Source organism: Musa acuminata, chromosome BXJ1-9 (genome assembly GCF_036884655.1).
Source record: "Musa acuminata AAA Group cultivar baxijiao chromosome BXJ1-9, Cavendish_Baxijiao_AAA, whole genome shotgun sequence".
NCBI classification, from domain to species: domain Eukaryota; kingdom Viridiplantae; phylum Streptophyta; class Magnoliopsida; order Zingiberales; family Musaceae; genus Musa; species Musa acuminata.
In genome coordinates, this window is record NC_088335.1 from 2590216 (window position 1) to 2611449 (window position 21234).

Sequence of the window (21234 nt, forward strand, 5' to 3'; positions counted from 1 at the left end):
CGTTACTTTGTATCTGTATCAACGTTGACGTGGATACAAATTGATGCTCATTTCTCATCATCACTTTTGTCATCCATAACGGTTACCTCCAATAGTGTTATCATTCACCACCACTGATGTTGTCATTATCAACTTGAACATTAAAATTATATATATATATATATATATATATTTCATATTTTCGTTAGTAAGATCGATGATAAATTGATCTAAATATTTTATTTTATAATTATAAAAAAATATCAATATAAAATTTTTTAAGTATAGGGATCGAGAAACTAAAGATAATTAACCATTCCACGTGAAACAAATGGATCACACAATAATGTGTTAACCATTAGAATATCTCATCATAGACATTTGCCATGATTATTAGCTTTATATATATATATATATATATATATATATATATATATGGGATACTTAATTAGTGATTTGCTAAATATATATAACATCTGTCATTGTCTGTGGAGCACTCGGAATGCTTTCCTATGGCACCTAAATCTGAACCAAGACCAGCGGTCGCAAGGAGACTTGTGGGCATGCTGTTTCGCTGCCTGTGACATCGTCCACGCTTAAACAATGGTTGGGAAGCGCCTGTCCGTAGTGAGAATGAAGGGATGATGGCGTAGTTTGCAGGAAAAGGAAAGTGAGCTCAACGTGTTTGTTCGAGAGAAGAATAATGCAGTCAATTAAGATTAGGAGATCCGTCAGCTGAAATTAGAATTCATATGGGTCGGAAATTAAGTAGAGGCTGAACGAGTTCAAATACTCTGAATAGTTAATCGAGCTCAGAATATACAAATTATACTTTTAAGTCCTTCTTAGATAATTAATCGATTTTTTTCTTTTACAATTTAGGTAGAAAAACCTCCACTAATTAGTTTCGGTAATCAATCAATTGTGTTTGCTCCAATAACTCAATTTGATATTAATATCATTTATAACTCAATCCCTCGAGTATCATTGTACTAAGAATATTAAAAATATGATTTGTATTTTATATATTTCAATAATTATATTGTATATATTTTATATTAAAAATATGTCTATAATTGTATTTTATGTATTTTATATTAAAAATATCATCATCATACTAATAATATTAAAAACCCAATCTTTACAAAGATAAACACATAATTATAGGCTTTTACATGGCCCAATTATGGCCCAAATACGGCCCAAACCTTAGGTTTAAAACCGGCCTAAAAGTAAGACGCCATGGACAAGTAAAGGATAACGGCAGCCGAAAGTGGCCAGGCATAAGAAAAGGGTGAGGCGTCCCGTTGTTACTGCTTTGCCTTCTCTGACGCAGCAGCAGCTTCGGTGCATAAACCGCGCCGGAGTTACGGGACGCGACGCCTCAAAGAAAGAAAGAGAAAGAAAGAAAGCGAAAGCAAGCTAGGGCATTGTTCGGACAGCACCGGCGGAGTCGGCGGCGGAGCCGAATAACGATCCGTCGATGGAGCGCGTCGAGGCGACCAACGAGGTCGCCTTCCGGGTAGGGTTTACCGGCTACAGCGGCCACCTCCGGCTCGAGCCGCTCCCGCCGGTCCAGCGCCCCACCCCCTTGAGTTCTCTCCCCGATTTCATCCTCGTGAGTTCTCCTCCTTCATTTCCCCTTCTGTAATCGTCGCAAACCACCAATCTTGCAGTTTCGTGCGTAGTTCCGCCGATTGACTGGTCGTTTTCTTCGTCGGTATGTGAACAACTCATTATCGTTACTCGATGTTCTTGAGCACCGCGGATTGGCTGGCGCCTTTTCTTTTACGTTGATGTGGGGCTTTTATGTTGTTTCTCCAAGTTCTCGAGCGCCGTAGATGAAGAAATAATCGTCTTCTTTGGTTGTAGCCGCCGGCTTTTCCTCCGGAAACGCCTGAAAGCTTGAAGGAGTATCTGGAGGACAATTACCTTCGCCCGGAGCTGGACCCTGACGAGTTCTCCGTGGAGAACTCTGGGCGGTTTTGGGACTTCGATTGGTTTGGCCGGGCGAAGGTCCCGCTGGAGCCGTCGGCCCCGCGTTCCGTTGTGGCCCCCTCGTGGGAGTTGCCTTTTAGACGTTCCAAGAATACGGGCCCTTCGGGAATCTGGAATCCCTCTTCGGTGGAGGTATCTGGGGATGGTCTTTTATCTTCCCCGCTTTTTCCTCGCATCATAACATCTTTCTTGTATGGAAGTTGTGGCAACGTTTTTTTTTTTTTTGTAAGTATCTTGTTTGTTCTATTCCAGGTAGATGTGGCTGAGCTGATGGAAGGAGCCCAAAATTCTGGATCGATGCCACGAATGCCTGGACCAGCGAAGGACTTTGTAAGGGGTAGCACCAACAGTCGTCCGTTCCGACCGGGTGGCCTTGATGGTTCTCAAGCTTTGGCGAGGAACCCTCCTGAAGGTGCTCTTAGCGGTGAATGGGTTCGCAAAGTTCTCGATGGGGGTCCTGCTGAGACTGTTCCTCCTAGCTTTAAGAAGGGACTGGATTTAGGTGATCTTAAGGTACTGATTTAGTCACTCCACGACTCTCTTAATGTTAATCTCCAGTTGCCAGCACATCACCTGATGCTGTTACCTTTAATTTTTCAAGAAATATCCCTACCATTGGACGTGCACCGATCAGAAAATCTCTGCAGCAAAGAAGGATTTGATGGATGATGACTTGGTACGTCGATGCTTAGCTATTAAGCATTTTCTCTCCTGAGCAGTTATACTATGGAAAGTTGGTTTGTGGTTATCTTGAAATCCTTGGTATGTCATCTTCATTGTTCTGATTGTGCGGCTCCCACCTAATGATTGAAGTGCAAAACTGTCATGGATCATAATGAAACCAGAACTTGTTAATATGTTTGGAGAATTTTTCTTGTAATGATTGCTTGTGATATTATTGGTGCAACACTAACATTGGCATCACGGTGACATTTCTCCTGTGTGTCAGTTTGTTTCATTATAATTGCTCGTGATATCGTTAAGGTAACACAAATCTTGGCATCAGAAAGATTTCTCTTCCATGACTTGGGTGTCGAATTTTTGAGTTTTAGAGTTATGGGAACTTCTTTTCTGATTGTGGGAGAAAGGCTGCAGATAATGACCCTCGCTAAGCCCCAGATTGGTGGGAGTCTTGCGCCTCTCCTTTTTCTGATTGAGCACGAGAGCTATGATTAATTTGAGGGCCCTATTTAATGTATGATCTTTATATAAGACCAGAAATTTGATATGCTATTATCACTGTCGTGTGATGCCACAAGGGGTTAGAAAACATCTAGAGGCGGACTGGATCACTGTGGTGTGAATTACAACAAGTATGAAATGATTGGTTCACCGTTCTCATCGTTCATGTAGTTGTCAGATGGAAAAGCTGTAACACTTATGATCTATAGTTGGATTTTCTCCATTTACTTTTAGTTCTATATCTACCTTCTTCTAAATTTTAATAAGTTTATGATAGTGTAGAGGCTAATCATGCCATCACATTTTCATGCCAATTTTGTCTTTGCTGCAGAATATGTACTCGGTGCAGTTTGATGATTTATTTAAAAAGGCTTGGGAGGAAGATATTATCGAAGGATCAATAGGAGATGGTGAGATTTTGACCTTTCTAGTAAGTTGGTATAAGCTCCTTCTATTTTATCTGTTAGTTGCTTCAAATAGGAGAAAAGAACAAGAGTTTGGATGATTTTCTGTATCTTCCTTTTTGCCATGCTTCACAATGATCTTGAGTTTCAAATCTGATGGATTTTCAATTATTTAGCTGGCACTTTTCTTTATTGCAATTTGTTGATTCATTGTTATGGTTGCTCTGTCAAAGTAAGAAACATGAAATGCTGGAATCTGTAAAGTGGTTTGGCATAAAAAGTAGAGGAGGAGGCAATGCTAGGGAATACACATATTGCTTACCTTGTCTGTTGTTCTGTCTAGGTAGGCGCTTGAACAACAAATGCAGTAAATGATCCGTCTTACGATTCTTCCTTTCATGTGAGCTTGCTTCACTCTGTATTGCAGGGATTTTGACACCCTTGTGCATGTGGAAATGCAACTTGCAGTCACAAGGAGGAAAAGGCAAAGCTGAGAACTAAAATATAACCATAAATAATATCACCTGAAGTCGACAAGTATCACATAGATCTGCAATTGCCGCGTGCACGAAAGTTTTCACACACTTATTCCTTACAGGCCCTAATTGGTTTTCAAGAAGAGCCCACTGCCCAGTCGTAAATAATAAATGTTCATGGTCTTGTGGTCAGAACTAGAAAAGCTCATCATGTGGTGTTCCCTAATAAAGTGAATGTTGATATGAGTTGCTTCTGAATGTTAACAAGTAGTACCTCTTTTAGAAGGGAGTTAGCTAGAAGTTAGCATTTGCATTCTTGGTGCTCTTGGAGCACTGAGGATCGCCACATGCACACACAGTGTATCCCTTTCCAGAGGATATGTATAATGGACAGATAATGGTCTCTACTAGACTAAGGAGCTCATAGTGGTTACTTATAATGGGTGTGGTCCAGGCTTATTAGAGATTTAACAAGGAGTTCTCCCAACGACACAGTTATCGGGACAAAATTGTGATCTGCATGAACAAGGATAAAGGGTGCCTGCTTTCAGCTTTACTTGACATTTGCAAACCCACATGTGTTTCATGCAACCCTCTATTCTTGGAGTGATGTATGGTAATATAGCACTAGACGTGCTTTAGAAATAATAGCCAATTCAGATATTGATAATGTGCATTTATCTTTTAATCATGCATGTTATTGTACAATGTGGTGAGACAATGATATATTAGACTTGATGGAAAAAAACATTTAGATCAAGAAGTTTCAGAACCTTCAATGTTTGGAGTGGACCTTGACAAGTTGAACCTTAATTAAATCAATATTCCAAATCAAGTTAATGTGGTTCTATTCCGCCCCGCATGCTTCAAACAAGAAAATTTATGTTTGTTTTCTAATTTATTCTTCTGACAAATCTGCTGTTTCATCTAATCCAGGTTCTGTCCAAAATGAAGATGAAAAAGAAGAGATAAATATTGATCCTCTTCCTGAATCTGAAATTTCTTCAGACAACATGATTTTAAGTGAGCCAGGAAACATGGGAGACGAATTACCTGGGCAGAACATTGATTCTAGTAAGCACCAAGGAGAGGTATTAAATACTCATGCTTCTGTTATTACTCTCGACTGTTGGGCCTCATGATGTGCAAAAAAAGTTCTTTTTTGTGTTATATGAAATGGTTGGTTGCTATTGGTTTAATCAACAAGAGAATCAGGTGGAACCCATTAGAAAACAAAAAAGTTACCATTCTCCCATTATGAAGTATAATTTTGCCATTCTTGTGTCCATTTCTCTGTCATCATTAAAAAGCATGTTTCACATGCTTCTTAATTGATCATGGCTAAGTGAGATTTGCTCGATCAACATGTTTTGTGTAAAATTATAGCAATGCTGTGCAAACTTCGGGACACCTCTCCTTGCCTATAGTTGAATTCAGGATGTTATTGTTTTGTTTCAATTATGGTTGATAAGCATCTTTTTTCACAGGCATGGGCTCTTGTTGGTGGTAATGACGAGATTGTCAGTCACTTTTATGAACTTGTTCCTGATATGGCCATTGACTTCCCTTTTGAGTTGGATAGCTTCCAGAAAGAGGTACAGTATGATTGTGTTAAACATGTATATACCTATCTATCATAGGTGCTAATACTTATGTTGTACGGTAACTAATGACTTTAGTGTCTGCTCCTGTATCAAGTGAACCACATGTAAAGGTGTAAATTATTTAGTAACTAGATTCACCCTTTGTAGGCTTTTGTCCCTGCTAATACTGTGATGTGAGAAAATGCCAGAAAATAAACCAGACTTCTAAAATATTTTGATGTTTAATAACTCGTGTCGGTTTTTTTTGACAACAATGACATTTTGGGGATAATTTTCTTTTAAATTATTTTTTTGGGTTGAGGGGGGCTTAAGCCTTAAAGCATAATGAGAACAACATGCTCTGTATGTAGTTCTACAGGGCAAAGTAAGTTTTGGTCTTATAAGAATCTATGCCATTGCTGAGATATGGTTCCAAGAACAAAGAATATCATCATTCCAAGTTAATAGCAGTTGAATGCTTTGTAATATTTATACCAATTCTCAAGTATTCTGTCTTATATGCATATTTATGTGTGTTGGCTGTATACATAAATTTGCTTCAACAAATTAGGCACCAGCTGTAGAATATGTACAATAGTTACATGCATATGTACCATAGTTATCTAGTGGCTTATGCAAGGATATCTTGGTTCGTTTTGTTATGTATACATAACAAATGAAGCAGCAAAACTGTTTATGGAAGGAGCTGATTTTCATAATTTCTGTAGTTTATTATAGAGAATAGTTTATTACGTTGAGGCAGATCATCATCAAGCATTTTTTGTCTAACATTGTAACAGATATCTCTTACTCTCTCTCCAATGATGGGGTTCTGATTCCTCTCCCACTATTTCTTGTTGTTTAAATTCATGAAAAATCTAAAGACATCGGCTGCACGTATATTGCATATTATGTCAACATAACAGAATCATTATTCTTAAGTTCAACTTAACTAACATTGTAACAGATATCTCTTACACTCTCTCCAACGACTATCTGCCTTATGGAACACCAATCTAATTCCATGAGTATACATTGGTAGTATATGATTGTCTTTGGTCTATGATCATTGGACCATTTTCTTTACAGCCTAGCATCCATAATCTGTTGATTGCTACCTTTTTGACTAATGATGATTTGTTTCAAGTTGTGTACTAAGCTTATATATGTATATATATGTATATATATATTCATGGCAAGAAGGAATTAATGCATTTAGAAAATATCTCTTGAAATCGCCTTCAAACTATAACACACATAATTTGCACCTCGAAATTCTTGCATGTAGCATACTTCGAATGTCAACAGTAACTTGGAGCCATGCTGGTTAAAAAATGATGCATGGATAAGAGAATCATATTTTAAAGATATTCTGATGCACATATAAAGTAACATTCTGAAAAAAGGCTGAACATCACAAATTCTTCTCATCCTTGTATTATGTCACTTCTGTAGTAATGTCTGTCTCTTTGAGCATCAGTAAGGGTTGCAATATCTTAAAACTTGTTTTTATTTTTGATGTAGTGAAAAGTGATGGATGTACAACATGAAAGATTGTCATACATCTTAACACAAAAATCTCCAACAGGTTCAAAAGATGATATTATTGCTGGAGCATATGTTTATAGTTGCCCATGAAATTTGAGAATAATATTTTCATTCAACCTTGTTAACATGCCAATCACGTGCTGTAGTGGCTTAGTTTTTTAAAGTACTTTCTGGTATGTGCAGGCCATATATCATCTTGAGAGAGGTGAGTCTGTTTTTGTAGCTGCTCATACATCAGCTGGAAAGACGGTCGTTGCAGAATATGCATTTGCTTTGGCATCCAAAGTATGCAGCTTCCTTTGCTATTTCTTTATTTATGTTTTTATATCTGTATAGTTGTCGAGTAACTTGAGTCCATATCATATCTTTGAACTCTGTTACTGTTTGGCTCAGAATGACTTCAGTATCCAATTTACTGGACATGATTGTATGGACCTTGTTTGATGAAATTTTTAGTTAATTTTGTTCTTATCCATAATCTTTCGAGTATGTTACTTATCAGACAAATAACTTTGCAAAAATTTTGGCTTTGTGTCTCTTTTCATTACGTTTTATATTATGTAGCACTGCACAAGGGCTGTCTATACTGCTCCAATAAAAACCATCAGCAACCAGAAGTACAGGGACTTTTGTGGGAAGTTTGATGTAGGCCTTCTTACTGGAGATGTAAGCTTGAAGCCGGAAGCATCTTGTCTCATCATGACTACTGAGATATTAAGGTCAATGCTTTACAGAGGTGCTGATATCATCCGCGACATTGAATGGGTAATGATGTGTTTGTTAGTTTATATTTGATTATACATATTCTCAGAGTCTAGAACTACCCTAATATGCCCAATAACTTGACATGATCTCAGGATTCCCTAGTAATTTTGCTTTTTGGCATTTTGCAAACAGGTTATATTTGACGAGGTGCATTATGTCAATGATGCTGAAAGAGGTGTTGTGTGGGAGGAAGTTATCATCATGCTTCCAAGACATGTCAATATTATCCTCCTTTCAGCAACGGTACATTTTCTTTTTTGGATATAGTTCTGTAGATCCTGTCTTTGAAGTGCCGACGGGGGCTTTCTATCTACTTTCCAGTTTATAATTCCAGTTGATTACTTTTTTACTTGGAGAAAGAAAAGCAGTCGGCTCCATAATCTCATGTAAGCAATTGGAGGACATGAGTTTTGCAACTCTAGCTATTAAGGCAGTAGTCAGCTACTTGGTCTTTGCCAAAGACTTGTCCAGCAGTATGCTGTTCGTTCAAAATGTCTACCTTTATGGAAGATGTTCTATTCACCCCTAATTTAGGGTTCGCCCTTTTTCTCAACTTGCACATATATACTTTTGCATTCCTTGCACTCTATTGGTAACTCATATTGACTCTTCTTATCTTGTGAAATCTACAAGTCATCTCTCTTAGTAGATATAATATCAAAGTATGGAGGATGGTTTCGGTTCCCTCCTTAATATACCATTATAAATGCTAAAATTTATGATATAGTGGGCTTGTTCAGCACATAGAAGATCTTCATAGTCTGTGATATGCTATTCAATGATATACTGCAGTAATATACTGATTTATATGATGATACAGGATGGAGCGATTTGGGGCATAGTTATAATTTACCAGTCTTATTGCATGCAATCAAGCTAACTCCTAACTTCTGATTGTGAAAATCGACTCTTGGGTCTGATGATGTTCTTTGCTCGAGGCCATACTTTGGCTAAAGCTTTTCACATATAGCTTGCATTTTCTTTTGCTACCTGAGAAATCCGAACAGCATAAATGGAATAAAATTACTTTCTTATGATCACAATAACATAGTGCTTACTACTTTATCAGTAATATGAAGTGATTCAAGTGGATCTATTTTAGAAATTATTTTGTTCACATGTGCTGTATTCAGATCATCTCAATGACTTGGGATATTCTTGGAGCATCTTGTAGGTCCCAAACACAATTGAATTTGCTGATTGGATTGGTCGAACAAAACAAAAGAAGATCCGTGTTACAGGGTATGTGTCAATTATTCTAATTATAGAATTATGTAACTGCATCAACTGCTATTATTTTGCTTATACCACCTCTTACACTTCTCCACCCTTATTTTGCCTTTTCTCTTTTCATGAATATATGGAAAAACAACAAAAAGTTCTTTTCATAATCTTCCAACTCTTTGGTTATCAGGACAACAAAAAGACCCGTTCCTCTTGAGCACTGCTTGTTCTACTCTGGAGAGTTGTACAAAGTCTGTGAGAGTGATACTTTTTTGCCTCAGGGATTCAGAGCAGTTAAAGATGTTTATAAGAGAAAAAAATCAAGTGCTGGCATGGGACAGTCTGGAACAAAAGTTGGAGTTCCATTTGCTCAAGCTGGAAGCCAATCTAGACAACATGATAGTTCTAGTCGAGGGAAAATTCAGAAGCACTCGGGACATCAGATCACTCACAGTTCTTATGGAACTAGTGGGATGAACCATAGTCATTCAGGACTAAGGAGATCAGAGTCATCTTTATGGCTATCACTCGTAAACAAACTTTCAAAGAACTCCCTTTTGCCTGTAAGGAACAATATTTCCAAGATTTACTTTATAGAAATCTATTTTCTATTAGTTTGAGTAATGTTCCATCGCAACCATTTTCCAGTTATATGCAACTTTTGTAATGAGTTGTTTTGCCCCTTCTCGAATGCCTGCTCTAATCTGAATTCTTAGCTTTTTTCTCCATTTAGACATTCTTAGCTTTGGTATATGTATTTCTGTTTGCTACCTTTAACTTCTGGCATTGTGTTTTTTTATCTATATTTTGGTTCCCCAAAATAGGGTTCACTTTGCAACGTGACTATGATTATCTGTGGTGTCATTGTATGTTTAATTTCAATGATGTGGATATAATTTTTGATGTCTTAGTCTGTTATCTGATATTACCTGTATGTAGGAACTTTGTTTCTTTGGTGGCAGAGAGTGGGAGAAGAAAAGAAAGGGTTTTAAGCAACTGAGCTTTTTCTGTCAAGGACTCCAGTTTATGTTTCATGCTTTTTGATAGTTAAATTTATTTCGTATTGGAATAGGAATCTACATCTCACTGAAAACTCATCGGTTCCAGGTGGTGATTTTCTGCTTTTCAAAGAACCGTGTTGATAAATCAGCAGATAACATGACTGGGACTGACCTGACAACTAGTTCTGAGAAAAGTGAGATAAAGGTCTTCTGTGATAAGGCGTTTTCAAGGCTAAAGGGTTCTGATAGGAATCTTCCACAAGTAATTAACTTCCAATTAAACTTGTGTGTTTGACCTTTATTAACTCAAAATTCATCAACCCTGTGGATGCATTTTACAGGTTGTCCGAGTCCAAAACCTGCTAAGGAGAGGCATTGGTGTGCATCATGCTGGGCTTCTTCCTATTGTAAAAGAAGTTGTCGAGATGCTCTTTTGCCGTGGCGTGATCAAGGTTCTGTTTGGGCTTTTCCTTATTTTCCTCATATGCTTCTAGCGACTTAATTCATTGATGAATTAGAATTGATTGCTTTGCTTGTGAGTACCGGACCTGTATTGGTCCTTGGGTAGACCAGTCAGCATGGTACACTAGTACACATTGGTGACTCGAAGAGGAAGAAGAAAGAGAAGAGGATGGCGTGGAGGAGGAAGGAAGAATAGGAGGCGGTGGAGGAAGAGAGAGAAAGATTGGTGTTCTTCTCGAGGATTTAAGTATCACTGGCGATCAGCATGCTGGTCAATGGTTGACATGGTATCATCATTGGCATGTAATACCAACACCAAACTCGGAATACATGCCAGCTCTTTTACTTAAAAGTGGGAAAGAGAATGAAGAGAGGAGTAAAAACCAAACAATTGTTGATGGTGACATCCAAACACTCATCCAGTTGTCTTCCTTCAGCTCTGACTGTTTTCCTCTATGGTTCGCTAGAAAGGGTTAAGGAATTTCATTATTTTTGCTGATTTTATTTTACTGGATGCCAAAGCTTCGCCTGATTTTTTATTTGAATATGTCATGTTCCCTGTGAGAAGAGGACACAATTTGAGAGAACATTTAAGGAAAAAAATTAAAATGCGATATTGTTAACTTCAAAGAATTCATAGGTGATATGATTGACTTCAGGTGCCGCTTCACTTAGTTGAAGAGTATGTTTGGTCCATTTTGATTCGCACATGTTTATTCTTAAAGTCATGGTTATGGTGGTGCCAAATTCCCTATGTACATGGTATTTAACTGTCTTTTGCTAGAGTGGTATCACTGTCACATCCTTAGGCATCCATCAAAGTATTCCTAGAGCTTCAATTAATTATAAGGCTAATAAAGTCAGCGGTCTGTATGAAATTAATGTGATTACTTTTGTTGGGAATAATTTAATTTACTTGTGGCTGACTCCTTTTGCTTTATATTACTTATAATCTCACTGAACAAATGGTTACTTAAACACAATAGATATTATTGAATTTGTGCATGGTGATAATGGACATTGGCTAGCTCTTTGTCGAGTTCTTCCACACATTTTTTTCTCTATCAAACAATAATTGATAAGTTGGTCTTCTTGTCTTTATGTAACCATTTATAATTGCTACAGAGATGAATTTTGGTTGCTCGTGAATGGATATGGTGAATTCCTTGCTATAAACTATTTTCGTCTCTGTTGAATATGCATCTCAGTTTTTGTTACAAATAAGTATCGTGTCAGATGGCTTTAATGACTAATGTTATGCACCCTCAGTTTTGTTTTTGTGAGTCCTGTGGCTTTTCTTCATTTCTGTTAAGTTAGTCATGTTTAGACTCATGTCTGTTAGACTAGTTATTCGTGTTGTCATGATTAATCATGTAAAGGCTGATTTGTATTTTGACATTATTGATCGCTGACTGATTCATTTGGCTCCTTTTCGGACTTTGTGTAGGTTTTATTCTCCACTGAGACATTTGCTATGGGAGTTAATGCTCCAGCAAGAACAGTGAGTCTCTCTACTTAGTCACTGTTGTCTTTATAGCATGGTTTAGCTTTTATTATTTATTTTCAGAATAATGTTGAAAAAAATAGGATTAGTTCTCCATGTATCTTATTCTGAGAACTCTGTAATTTGGAGACAAGAATAGAGACTACAACAACATCAGTTATTTGGATAACAGTAAAGCAATAATATAATTCTGTGGACTGTGAGACACCTATGTATAGTCTGCTGGAGAAGGATATATTTTATCCAAGTAATTGCTGTTGTTTCTACTTTCTATACGATAGAACATTCTTGAAATGATCTATCTGCTTGTCTTTCTTGTTAACTTCTTTTTTGCCTACTCCTTCCTTCCCTTTCGCTGCTACTGAATGTTGCTGAAAGAATTTATGGTGTTGAATTGTTGATATTGTTGTTCATTTGAAGTATTCAGATTAAATGTTGTGAAAATATATGATGAATGGTCTCTCTTTGTTGCCTGGAATGCCATGCATAATTATGTGAAATAGATGATTGTTTTTTCTGCATCTCATTGGTTTTCTCTAACAGAATTTAAAACAGGAAATACATATGGTTTGATTGATAACATCTCCATGGAGTAGATTAAGATGACAGACAAGAAGATAGATTTCAAGGTTCCTCCTGGCGTCCAGGTTTTTTATGTTGTCATTTGCAGTCTTAAATTTCATATCAGAGTCATGGTTTAAAATCTTAAACTTACTACTCAGACCAGTTTGGCTCTGGTCTGCCAGCATGCCGGTCAGTATGGTCAGTACTGTGTAGGGGTGAGGAGGAGGAAAAGAAGAGGAAAATAGTTGGCAGAGGAGAGGAGCAGAGTAGGGGAAGGGAGGTGGAGGAGGAGGAGGAGAGGAGCAGAGCAGGAGGAATAGGAGGTGGAGAAGTACTGAGGGGCAGGCAGCGGCTGCAACGAGCAAGGCAGTTGCTGGCAGCAGAAAAAGGAACGAGCTTTAGGTTTGGCTTCTGTAGGTGAAAGAATGAGTCATTAGCTTTAGGTTCTGTTTCTGTAGGTGACCCTGCTACATCTTGCAAACCGGACGGGATTGGGCTAGGTGAAAAGCCTTGGTCTTCGTGCCAGCTCAATGTTGGACCATACCATAGGTACTTCCTGGTCAAAATATAGCTTCAGAAATGGCTGTCTGGAAGGTTGATAGATATGCATTTTATGTGTTGTACAATACAGATGCCTTGGCCTTTTTTTTTACTTAATGTTTAATTTTAATATTTTTTTTCAAGATTTGTTGTACCGTGGCATATTGCTCGGTATGAGTGATATGTATTGCTTGGTGTGAGCGGTATGTACTGATCTGATAGGGGACCAGTATGGGTGGGACATTGGTATGCCCCCATGTATCGTGTGTCAGTATGCTTGGTACAGCTCGATACACCTTGGTACATATCGTACCGATGGCTGATCGGTAAACTGTGCAGATCGGTAAGGTGAACCATGATTTTTTTTAAAAAACTTTTGGAGAAGACTCATCTGATTCCTTGAAATAGTTATAATATTGTGTGTTATGCAAATATTGATGATTCTTCCAAATTTCAGGAGGAATCCCGTGACTGGGTTTTCACCTTTTTTCTAATTAAAGCTAGATACTGGAACTCTCAACCTGATATGACAATTAGTACCTTTCTTTTTCTCATGCTAATTTATATTTCATCCTGATCACTGTGATGTGGACTGGTACATTGCTATTACTTCATGTGGGTGCTGTAGTGATAAGTTTGATTATTTCTTATGAGTTGGGTTAACATTTGATTGTTCTCATTGTTTTTGTATGTATTCAGTTACTGGCTATCTTTAGTAAATTTTGCAAACATCATATTGGAAACTCACAGAAAATTATTTAATTAAAGTTATTCTAGTGGGGTTGACATGAACAACAATATTATATCTGCCCCTTTCTGACATTATTTGCTGGAAATTCTTCTGTCATTATAACTGCCTCATTCTCTAGATATTTTTCATCTAGATTTGCCTTTTTAATTTTTCAAGTGAAAAAAATTGTCGGTGGCAAGAATACGTAGTTGAATTTTATTGAGGTTCTCTCCAATCTCATAGGTTGTCTTTGATACCCTGAGAAAGTTTGATGGCAAGGACTTCAGGAGGTTGCTTCCAGGAGAATATATTCAAATGGCTGGCCGTGCTGGCAGGAGAGGCTTAGATAAGATTGGTACTGTTATTGTTATGTGCCGTGATGAAATTCCAGAAGAAAGTGACTTGAAGCAAGTAATGGTTGGAAAACCAACACGGCTTGAATCTCAGTTTCGCTTGACTTATACCATGATACTTCATCTTCTTCGTGTGGAAGAATTAAAGGTACTATAGAATGTAGACACTGATGTTGTGCTAAGAACATTTTTCCTTCACCTGTTTATTATTTAGAACATGTTCATCTATATATAGAAAGAGAGCATAATTTGTTTGACACTGACTTGATATTAGATCAGTTTTAAATTTCTCCTGAATTTTATAAAAGAAATTCAAACTGTTGAAGTTGGCCTAGATACTTTAAAGTGTCTCCAAATAAAAATCTTGGAACTTGTTCAAAAAATCTTAATCATCATCCTTTTTTTGCACAACTTAAAGTATGTAAATGGACTTGGAATGTCATGGTTATTGATATCATATATAGGTTCCAGAATCACATTAATGGTCTAAATCACTGGTCTAAACTCTCATTTTCTTATCAATCTTTGAGGCACCACTCATTAATCTCTTTCTCTCTATATAACCATACAAAAAGGAGTACTGAGCTAAACGTGATTCTTTTGCTTTTTTTGAAATCTGTCATTGTTGTAGTAGCCTATATGGAGGCTGTAATAGACATCGTGTTTGGCTCTTCGAATAATCTAATATATGTTTTCTGTTGATATGCATGTGATATTTCCTATTTGACAAAGTTTCGGATGTGTGTTGACATTTATTATTTATTGTGATGACAATTGTTTATAAATCCATAGGGCAGTCTCGAGTTATGCATGTGTGCATTTATGTGTAATATATGTACTAATATTTATATGTATGTATATGCACATATGTATGCTCTGTGTAAGGATCCTTTTTTTTGCTTCACATTCTAAATCTTTACCCAAAAAATCTTATCTGCCTGCAGCCTTTTGCCTGTATCATGACCCTGTACCTTAGATGTTCGATTAGGGTCCACTGTGGGTCTCAATTTGCACCTTGTGGCATCTTCGATCATTTACATGGATAGGTTGGGGAAGGCTCAAACAGTTAAGGTATTGCAAGTCTGCCATTGAGTGCACCTTTGTAATTTTGAGGTCTCATATGCCATTCCTGTTCGGATCATTGTTATAATACTTTGTGTCGTGCAGATTCCATGTTGACATGTGCTAGGCTATATGACATGGCCCATCTAGGAATGATTTTGTACATGCTTCCATTTGATGATTTACCACGCCGACCTTTGACATGTATGAGTTCAATTACGGGAGTAGGCAAGTCTAGAATCTTGCATTTTTAGATTATATAAAAATTGCACCTCATCGAGGGAGTTGCTGCTTGATTAATTTTCTATGCTTGGTGCTTTTTTCTGTTGATACAAGGATGGATTAGTACATGTTGCACATTAGTGCTTTTCTCTGTTGAAACAAAGATTAACTGATACTTATTGCCCTTTACATGCTCATTACTTCCTTTGTTGTGTTTCCTGCCCTTTTTTTAAATAATTGAAATCATTTTATGACATATTATCATGCATAAATGCAACATTGGTGAATGCATGTTGCAGGTGGAGGACATGCTTAAAAGAAGCTTTGCTGAATTTCATGCACAAAAGAACTTGCCAGAGAAAGAGCGTCTTCTTTTGCAAAAGCTACGCCAAAGTACTAAAAAAATTGAGTAAGGTCATGTCCTCTGTGCTATACACTTGTATTCCAACCCAAAATACCATTGGAGTCTACCAGAATTTTCTTAGCTTTTTCTGGAGGAAGAATTGTTAAAATAGGATACGTTGCAAATTATATTTCTTTGTAAAATGATGTATTACCACTGAATTTGCCTTTTTTTTTACTTTGTAGTTATTGGCATGCATATTTTTATTGTTTACTTATTCTATATTTAGTAAATCTTCCAACCACATGTACTGAATTTTACAAGTCTCTGAGGTGTTTAGTGTCTTGGAAGAACTAAAGAAAAAAAGCATCTTTATCGAAATCTGTAGGTGTCCGCATATACCATTCTTGTAAGGATGCTTCATGATTATCTGAGTGCAGGGTATAAATACCCTCTTCATAAAAATTCAGGGTATCGGACCATTACATACTATGGTATTTAAGCCTAAAAAATTAAGGTCGCTAATTTTGTGTGCCTGTAAGGGGATAGGACCAGTATATATATATGGTATTCAAACATTTGGTATCTACCAACTTCTAAATAAACATTATGGCTTTATTTTGGTTGCTGTTATGATTCAATGTTTTTTCTTATATTCAGAGTCTTCACTGTTTGCCTGTCAGATGTATAAAAGGTGAGCCTGCAATAGAAGAATATTTTGAGATGGCGTCAGAAGCTGAAACACACAGACAACACATTTTAGAGGCTGTCTTGCAATCACACACTGCTCAACAATTTCTTTCGCCAGGAAGAGTGGTGGTTGTCAAATCACAATCAGTAAGTGTTTTCATCTGGTTATATTATGATGCTGTTATCTTTGACGGTCAAAGGATTGGATTTTTTAACATTTTGAATATGCTCTAAAACTTTGGAGCTTCATATGGAATCACTTTCTCGTGCGAGGATTCGTTCTTATTTTGAAATTAATACTTGTAGAGCACCAAATTGATCATATATGGCACAAGAATAATGTGGTTTATGCATCCCTGTTACAGCTCTGTAAAAAAGGAATGTGGTTTTACCTCAGTATTGGACCTTGTCCTTGTGCATATTCAGACAGGCCATCATTTGGCCTAGTAGGCAAATTGTTATACCCCTCTACCTATGTCTTATTAATCATCTGCAAATATTCTGTTGTAATTGCTTCCCTATTTTCAGTTCAACACTGACCTTTTGTTTTGACTGGACTGGTAGGCAGAAGATCACTTGCTTGGCACTGTTTTGAAGACGCCTTCTGCTGCTAATAAACAATATATCATTTTAGTATTGATTGCTGATATTGCTTCGCAAGCTCCATCGATGTCCTCGAACAAATTGCAAGAGGAAGAAAGTCAAAATTTTCAACAAGGTTATTTTATTACTCCGAAAGGAAAACGCAGCATGGATGAAGAGTACTTTTCGTCCGTCAGTTCTCGTAAAGGATCTGGTGCAATAAATATAAAGTTGCCATACTATGGTAGTGCTTCCGGTACGAACTACAAAGTTATAGCAATAGATAATAAGGACATCGTGTCTATTTGCAATTGCAAAATAAAGATCGATCAAGTGCGACTTCTAGAGGATCCCAGCAATATTGCTTACTCAAAAACTGTTCAGCAACTGCTAGAAAAGAAACATGATGGGAACAAGTATCCTCCAGCGCTAGATGCTGTAAAAGGTATGTTCTCTGGCTTTACAGTTTATCCACTGAGGCCAATGAACAAATTTCATGGAGTGTATACAGTTGTTCTGCAATATTCATGTAAATTATGTGACTTAGGAATGCATCAACATTTTTCCCAATCCAATTGATCACTGTTCACAACAAATATCAGTGTCCTTCACGAGGCATCAGGTGAAAATCGGTTTGAATGCTAATTAACATGTTGACATAATTTGGTCATAGCATATGTTCTAGCTGTCTCAGGGACATGAAGATAGGTGTAGTTATAAATGGTATGATTCAGGATCTCTCTTCGGTGTCCATCCCAGACTGAGGACATTTGATGCTTGCAGTGCATATGTTGTGCTGCTAAATTACATGATATGTCATATGCTAGGGGCACTAACCTTTGACTCTATGTATGCACAAGCACATGCACTTGGATATACATTTGTAAATATGTATGTGCATGTTCATGGACAAACTTATTTGTGTGCGAATTCTTTGAGTTTGTATGGTTCATATATACCGTTCTCAAATTATTGTTTATATATTTATTTATTTATACACTTTTGAGTGTTACATGCCATTCTGGCATACATGTATATGTATAATCAATAAAGTTTTTCACCCATATATCTTCTAAGGCTATATGTACAAGAAAATACCATCAAGAAGATATAAGCAAATGTCGCATTCATAAGGATATGTACAAAAACTGATTGTTAAAAGGTTATTATGTAAAAAGTCATGTTGTGTACATACAAGAATAATGACAGCATGTGCTCGCGTTGTGTTTTAAGATGTGCATGCAATCTTATCAAGATACCATTCACAGACTCCAAGTTAACACTACTTTCTCCATATCATGTACTTGAGCTAAGGTTTGGCAACAGTAGAGTGGATTTAGCATTTGTCTACATAAATTAAGCAAACCATGTTATTGATTCAGTCCGAAGGGCAAGTGCGATAAATTTCAAGTACTATTAGTAACTTCTTTTTTCACTTATTTGATTTGATGTACTTTCTTCAGGACTCAGTTCAAGAGAGGACGTAGCCTATGTATCATAGTGGAAGTATTCCATGTCTATTTAGCAGGAGTAGCTTTCTCTTTAGTATCTGTGATTTGATAGAAAATGCTATGTTCTAATGTTGCAGACTTTCTTTTTTCGTGAATAGAGTATCTCCCTCCTGTCCTTTCTTTTCTCATTCCTTTTCTCTTTGTACACTGCTTAGATCTCAAGTTGAGGGACATGGATCTCGTGCAAAGGTATCATAGCTACAATAAATTGTTGCAAAATATGGCTGAGAACAAATGCCATGGATGTATAAAGTTTAATGAGCATATCATGTTGATAAAGGAGCAAAACAGGCACAAAGAAGAAGTTAACGCTTTAAAATATCAAATGTCAGATGACGCACTCCAGCAAATGCCAGATTTTCAAGGCCGGGTATGTTTAATGCAAATACTAGTTCTTTCTTTCCTGGTGCATATCATCCAATAATTTGGATGCTAGTATCAAGAGGATTTGATCCAACATGATTCTGTGAAATGCTATAGGTTTTAGATCCCAAATCGGATTGTCGATAGGATCTGCGGTCATGACTAATAACTAGTAGTGTGAGATTTTTTAGAAAATGGGGTCTCTTCTGATGTTTCCTTAACCAGAGCTTAACGGCGGGTAAAGATCCATGTAGCCAATAGCCAACCCTAAGTAGTTGGGACATTATGGCTTCTTGTTATTGTTGTTGGGTTGTCTCTTGCCTAGACTTAATAACAAGTAAATATCAGAATTTCATTTTATAATAGAATTTTGAGTTGAACTACTACCACCTAAATACAGTTGTGAAAAAAAAAAGAAAAGAAAAAAAGAACAGCATTGGCAATTAGCATTTAGCAATCACTTATCAATAGTTTTGATTTGTTTAGATGTATTGAAATGCATAATGGTAGTCTACAAAAATTAATTAACTACTTTTTAAATATGCAGATTGATGTGCTGAAGGAGATCTATTGTATTGATTCTGATCTTGTTGTTCAACTAAAGGGCCGAGTGGCCTGTGAGATGAACTCTGGGGAGGAATTGATATGCACAGAATGTTTGTTTGAGAACCAATTGGATGATTTAGAAGCTGAAGAAGCGGTTGCAATTATGTCATCTCTTGTTTTCCAACAGAAGAACACTTCTGAACCATCACTTACTCCTAAGCTGGCTTATGCTAAAAGGAGGTAGTATTCCAGTTGATATATATATTCTCCACTAAATTACACTAAATTTTCCTAGTGATGCTTTATTTGGGATAAATCTTTAACATAGGAATCAATTTCCAGTATTTTTCACAATAACAGATACTGACTTTTTTCCCCCTTAAGGTATATAATTTTGTCCGATTGCAAATTAGACCTTACATGTGGATCCATTGAATAATTTATACGGAGCTTCTACTAGTTTTATTAGTGGCTAAAACTTTATCGTGATATGACATTGATTCCTAGGGACTGTGAAACTTGGTTTCTAGTGATTATGTAACTTCCAGTGAATTTTATAGAAATTAGCATTGACAGCATTTGCTTAATTGTACTTATGAGCACAATTCAGTTTGGGAGGGATATTTGTAATTTGTATTTGTTTGTTTATAATGGTTACTAACGTTTTCTTGCCTGCCTTCATTAGGTTATACGATACAGCAGTTAGATTGGGGCAGCTCCAATCGCAGTTTAAACTAGCTATTGATCCTGTGGAATATGCACGAGAGAACCTCAAGTTTGGTCTTGTTGAAGTTGTATATGAATGGGCAAAGGTCTTTCCGTCTATCCCAAAAGAAAATCACTGTAGTTTACATGGTTCGGGAAAGATTTCATTCTGATGTTTTCACGGTGCATTGCAGGGGACACCATTCGCAGATATATGTGAACTCACTGATGTGCCCGAAGGTCTCATAGTAAGAACTATCGTGAGACTGGATGAAACATGTCGTGAGTTCAAGAATGCAGCCTCAATAATGGGCAACTCTGCGCTCTATAAGAAGATGGAAACAGCTTCCGATGCTATAAAGCGTGACATTGTTTTTGCAGCTAGTTTGTATGTAACAGGAGTTTGATTCCAGTTGAGTGGCATTCTCAACAATGTTCCTAACATAACCTTGTATACCCTTAGAAGAGCCGGTGGAGCATACCGATGTCTTCCTAAGTTGCATCCTTTATTAGTTCTTCATACCCCTCGTTGGCAGGAGCCTTAGTGTACAAGACATGTCCTTTGGTTAACATCACAGGATGTAGTTAGTTTAGTGATCAGGGTTTTTGATTTTAGTGATCAGGTTGTAGTTAACAACATTACAAGGCATCTCTCGCTCGAATTCTGTAGTTCTTTTGACCACCCTGTTGTTCACAACTGATGTGGCTGAGATAAAGATGGCAAAAGATGGTAATGTAAAGTTGCAGCCCTTTTATATGGTTTGGATGTGATACTGATGGATCTTAATCAGCGAGTGTTCAAAGGTTACATTAACAAGCTGACTCTATGGCTCCTAACAGAGCTACGGCGCATGCGTAGTACAAATCTCCCTCGTCGTGGAGCTATCAACGCCACAT

At 37.1% G+C, this 21234-nt stretch overlaps 1 protein-coding gene across 1 annotated transcript; it reads left to right on the forward strand.

The window, feature by feature from the left end:
* Positions 1-1230: 1230 nt before the first annotated feature.
* Positions 1231-21094, forward strand: LOC135592449 (DExH-box ATP-dependent RNA helicase DExH11-like). The gene is made up of 23 exons (XM_065081912.1): positions 1231-1597; positions 1852-2109; positions 2230-2490; positions 2579-2653; positions 3491-3569; positions 4976-5130; positions 5527-5634; positions 7354-7455; positions 7735-7935; positions 8068-8178; positions 9110-9177; positions 9350-9722; positions 10267-10422; positions 10502-10612; positions 12070-12123; positions 14204-14461; positions 15897-16006; positions 16624-16777; positions 17195-17657; positions 18879-19093; positions 19634-19872; positions 20318-20444; positions 20532-21094. The coding sequence occupies exons 1-23, from the start codon at positions 1463-1465 to the stop codon at positions 20742-20744; spliced, it is 4026 nt and encodes a 1341-aa protein (XP_064937984.1). The 5' UTR covers positions 1231-1462; the 3' UTR covers positions 20745-21094.
* Positions 21095-21234: the final 140 nt, after the last annotated feature.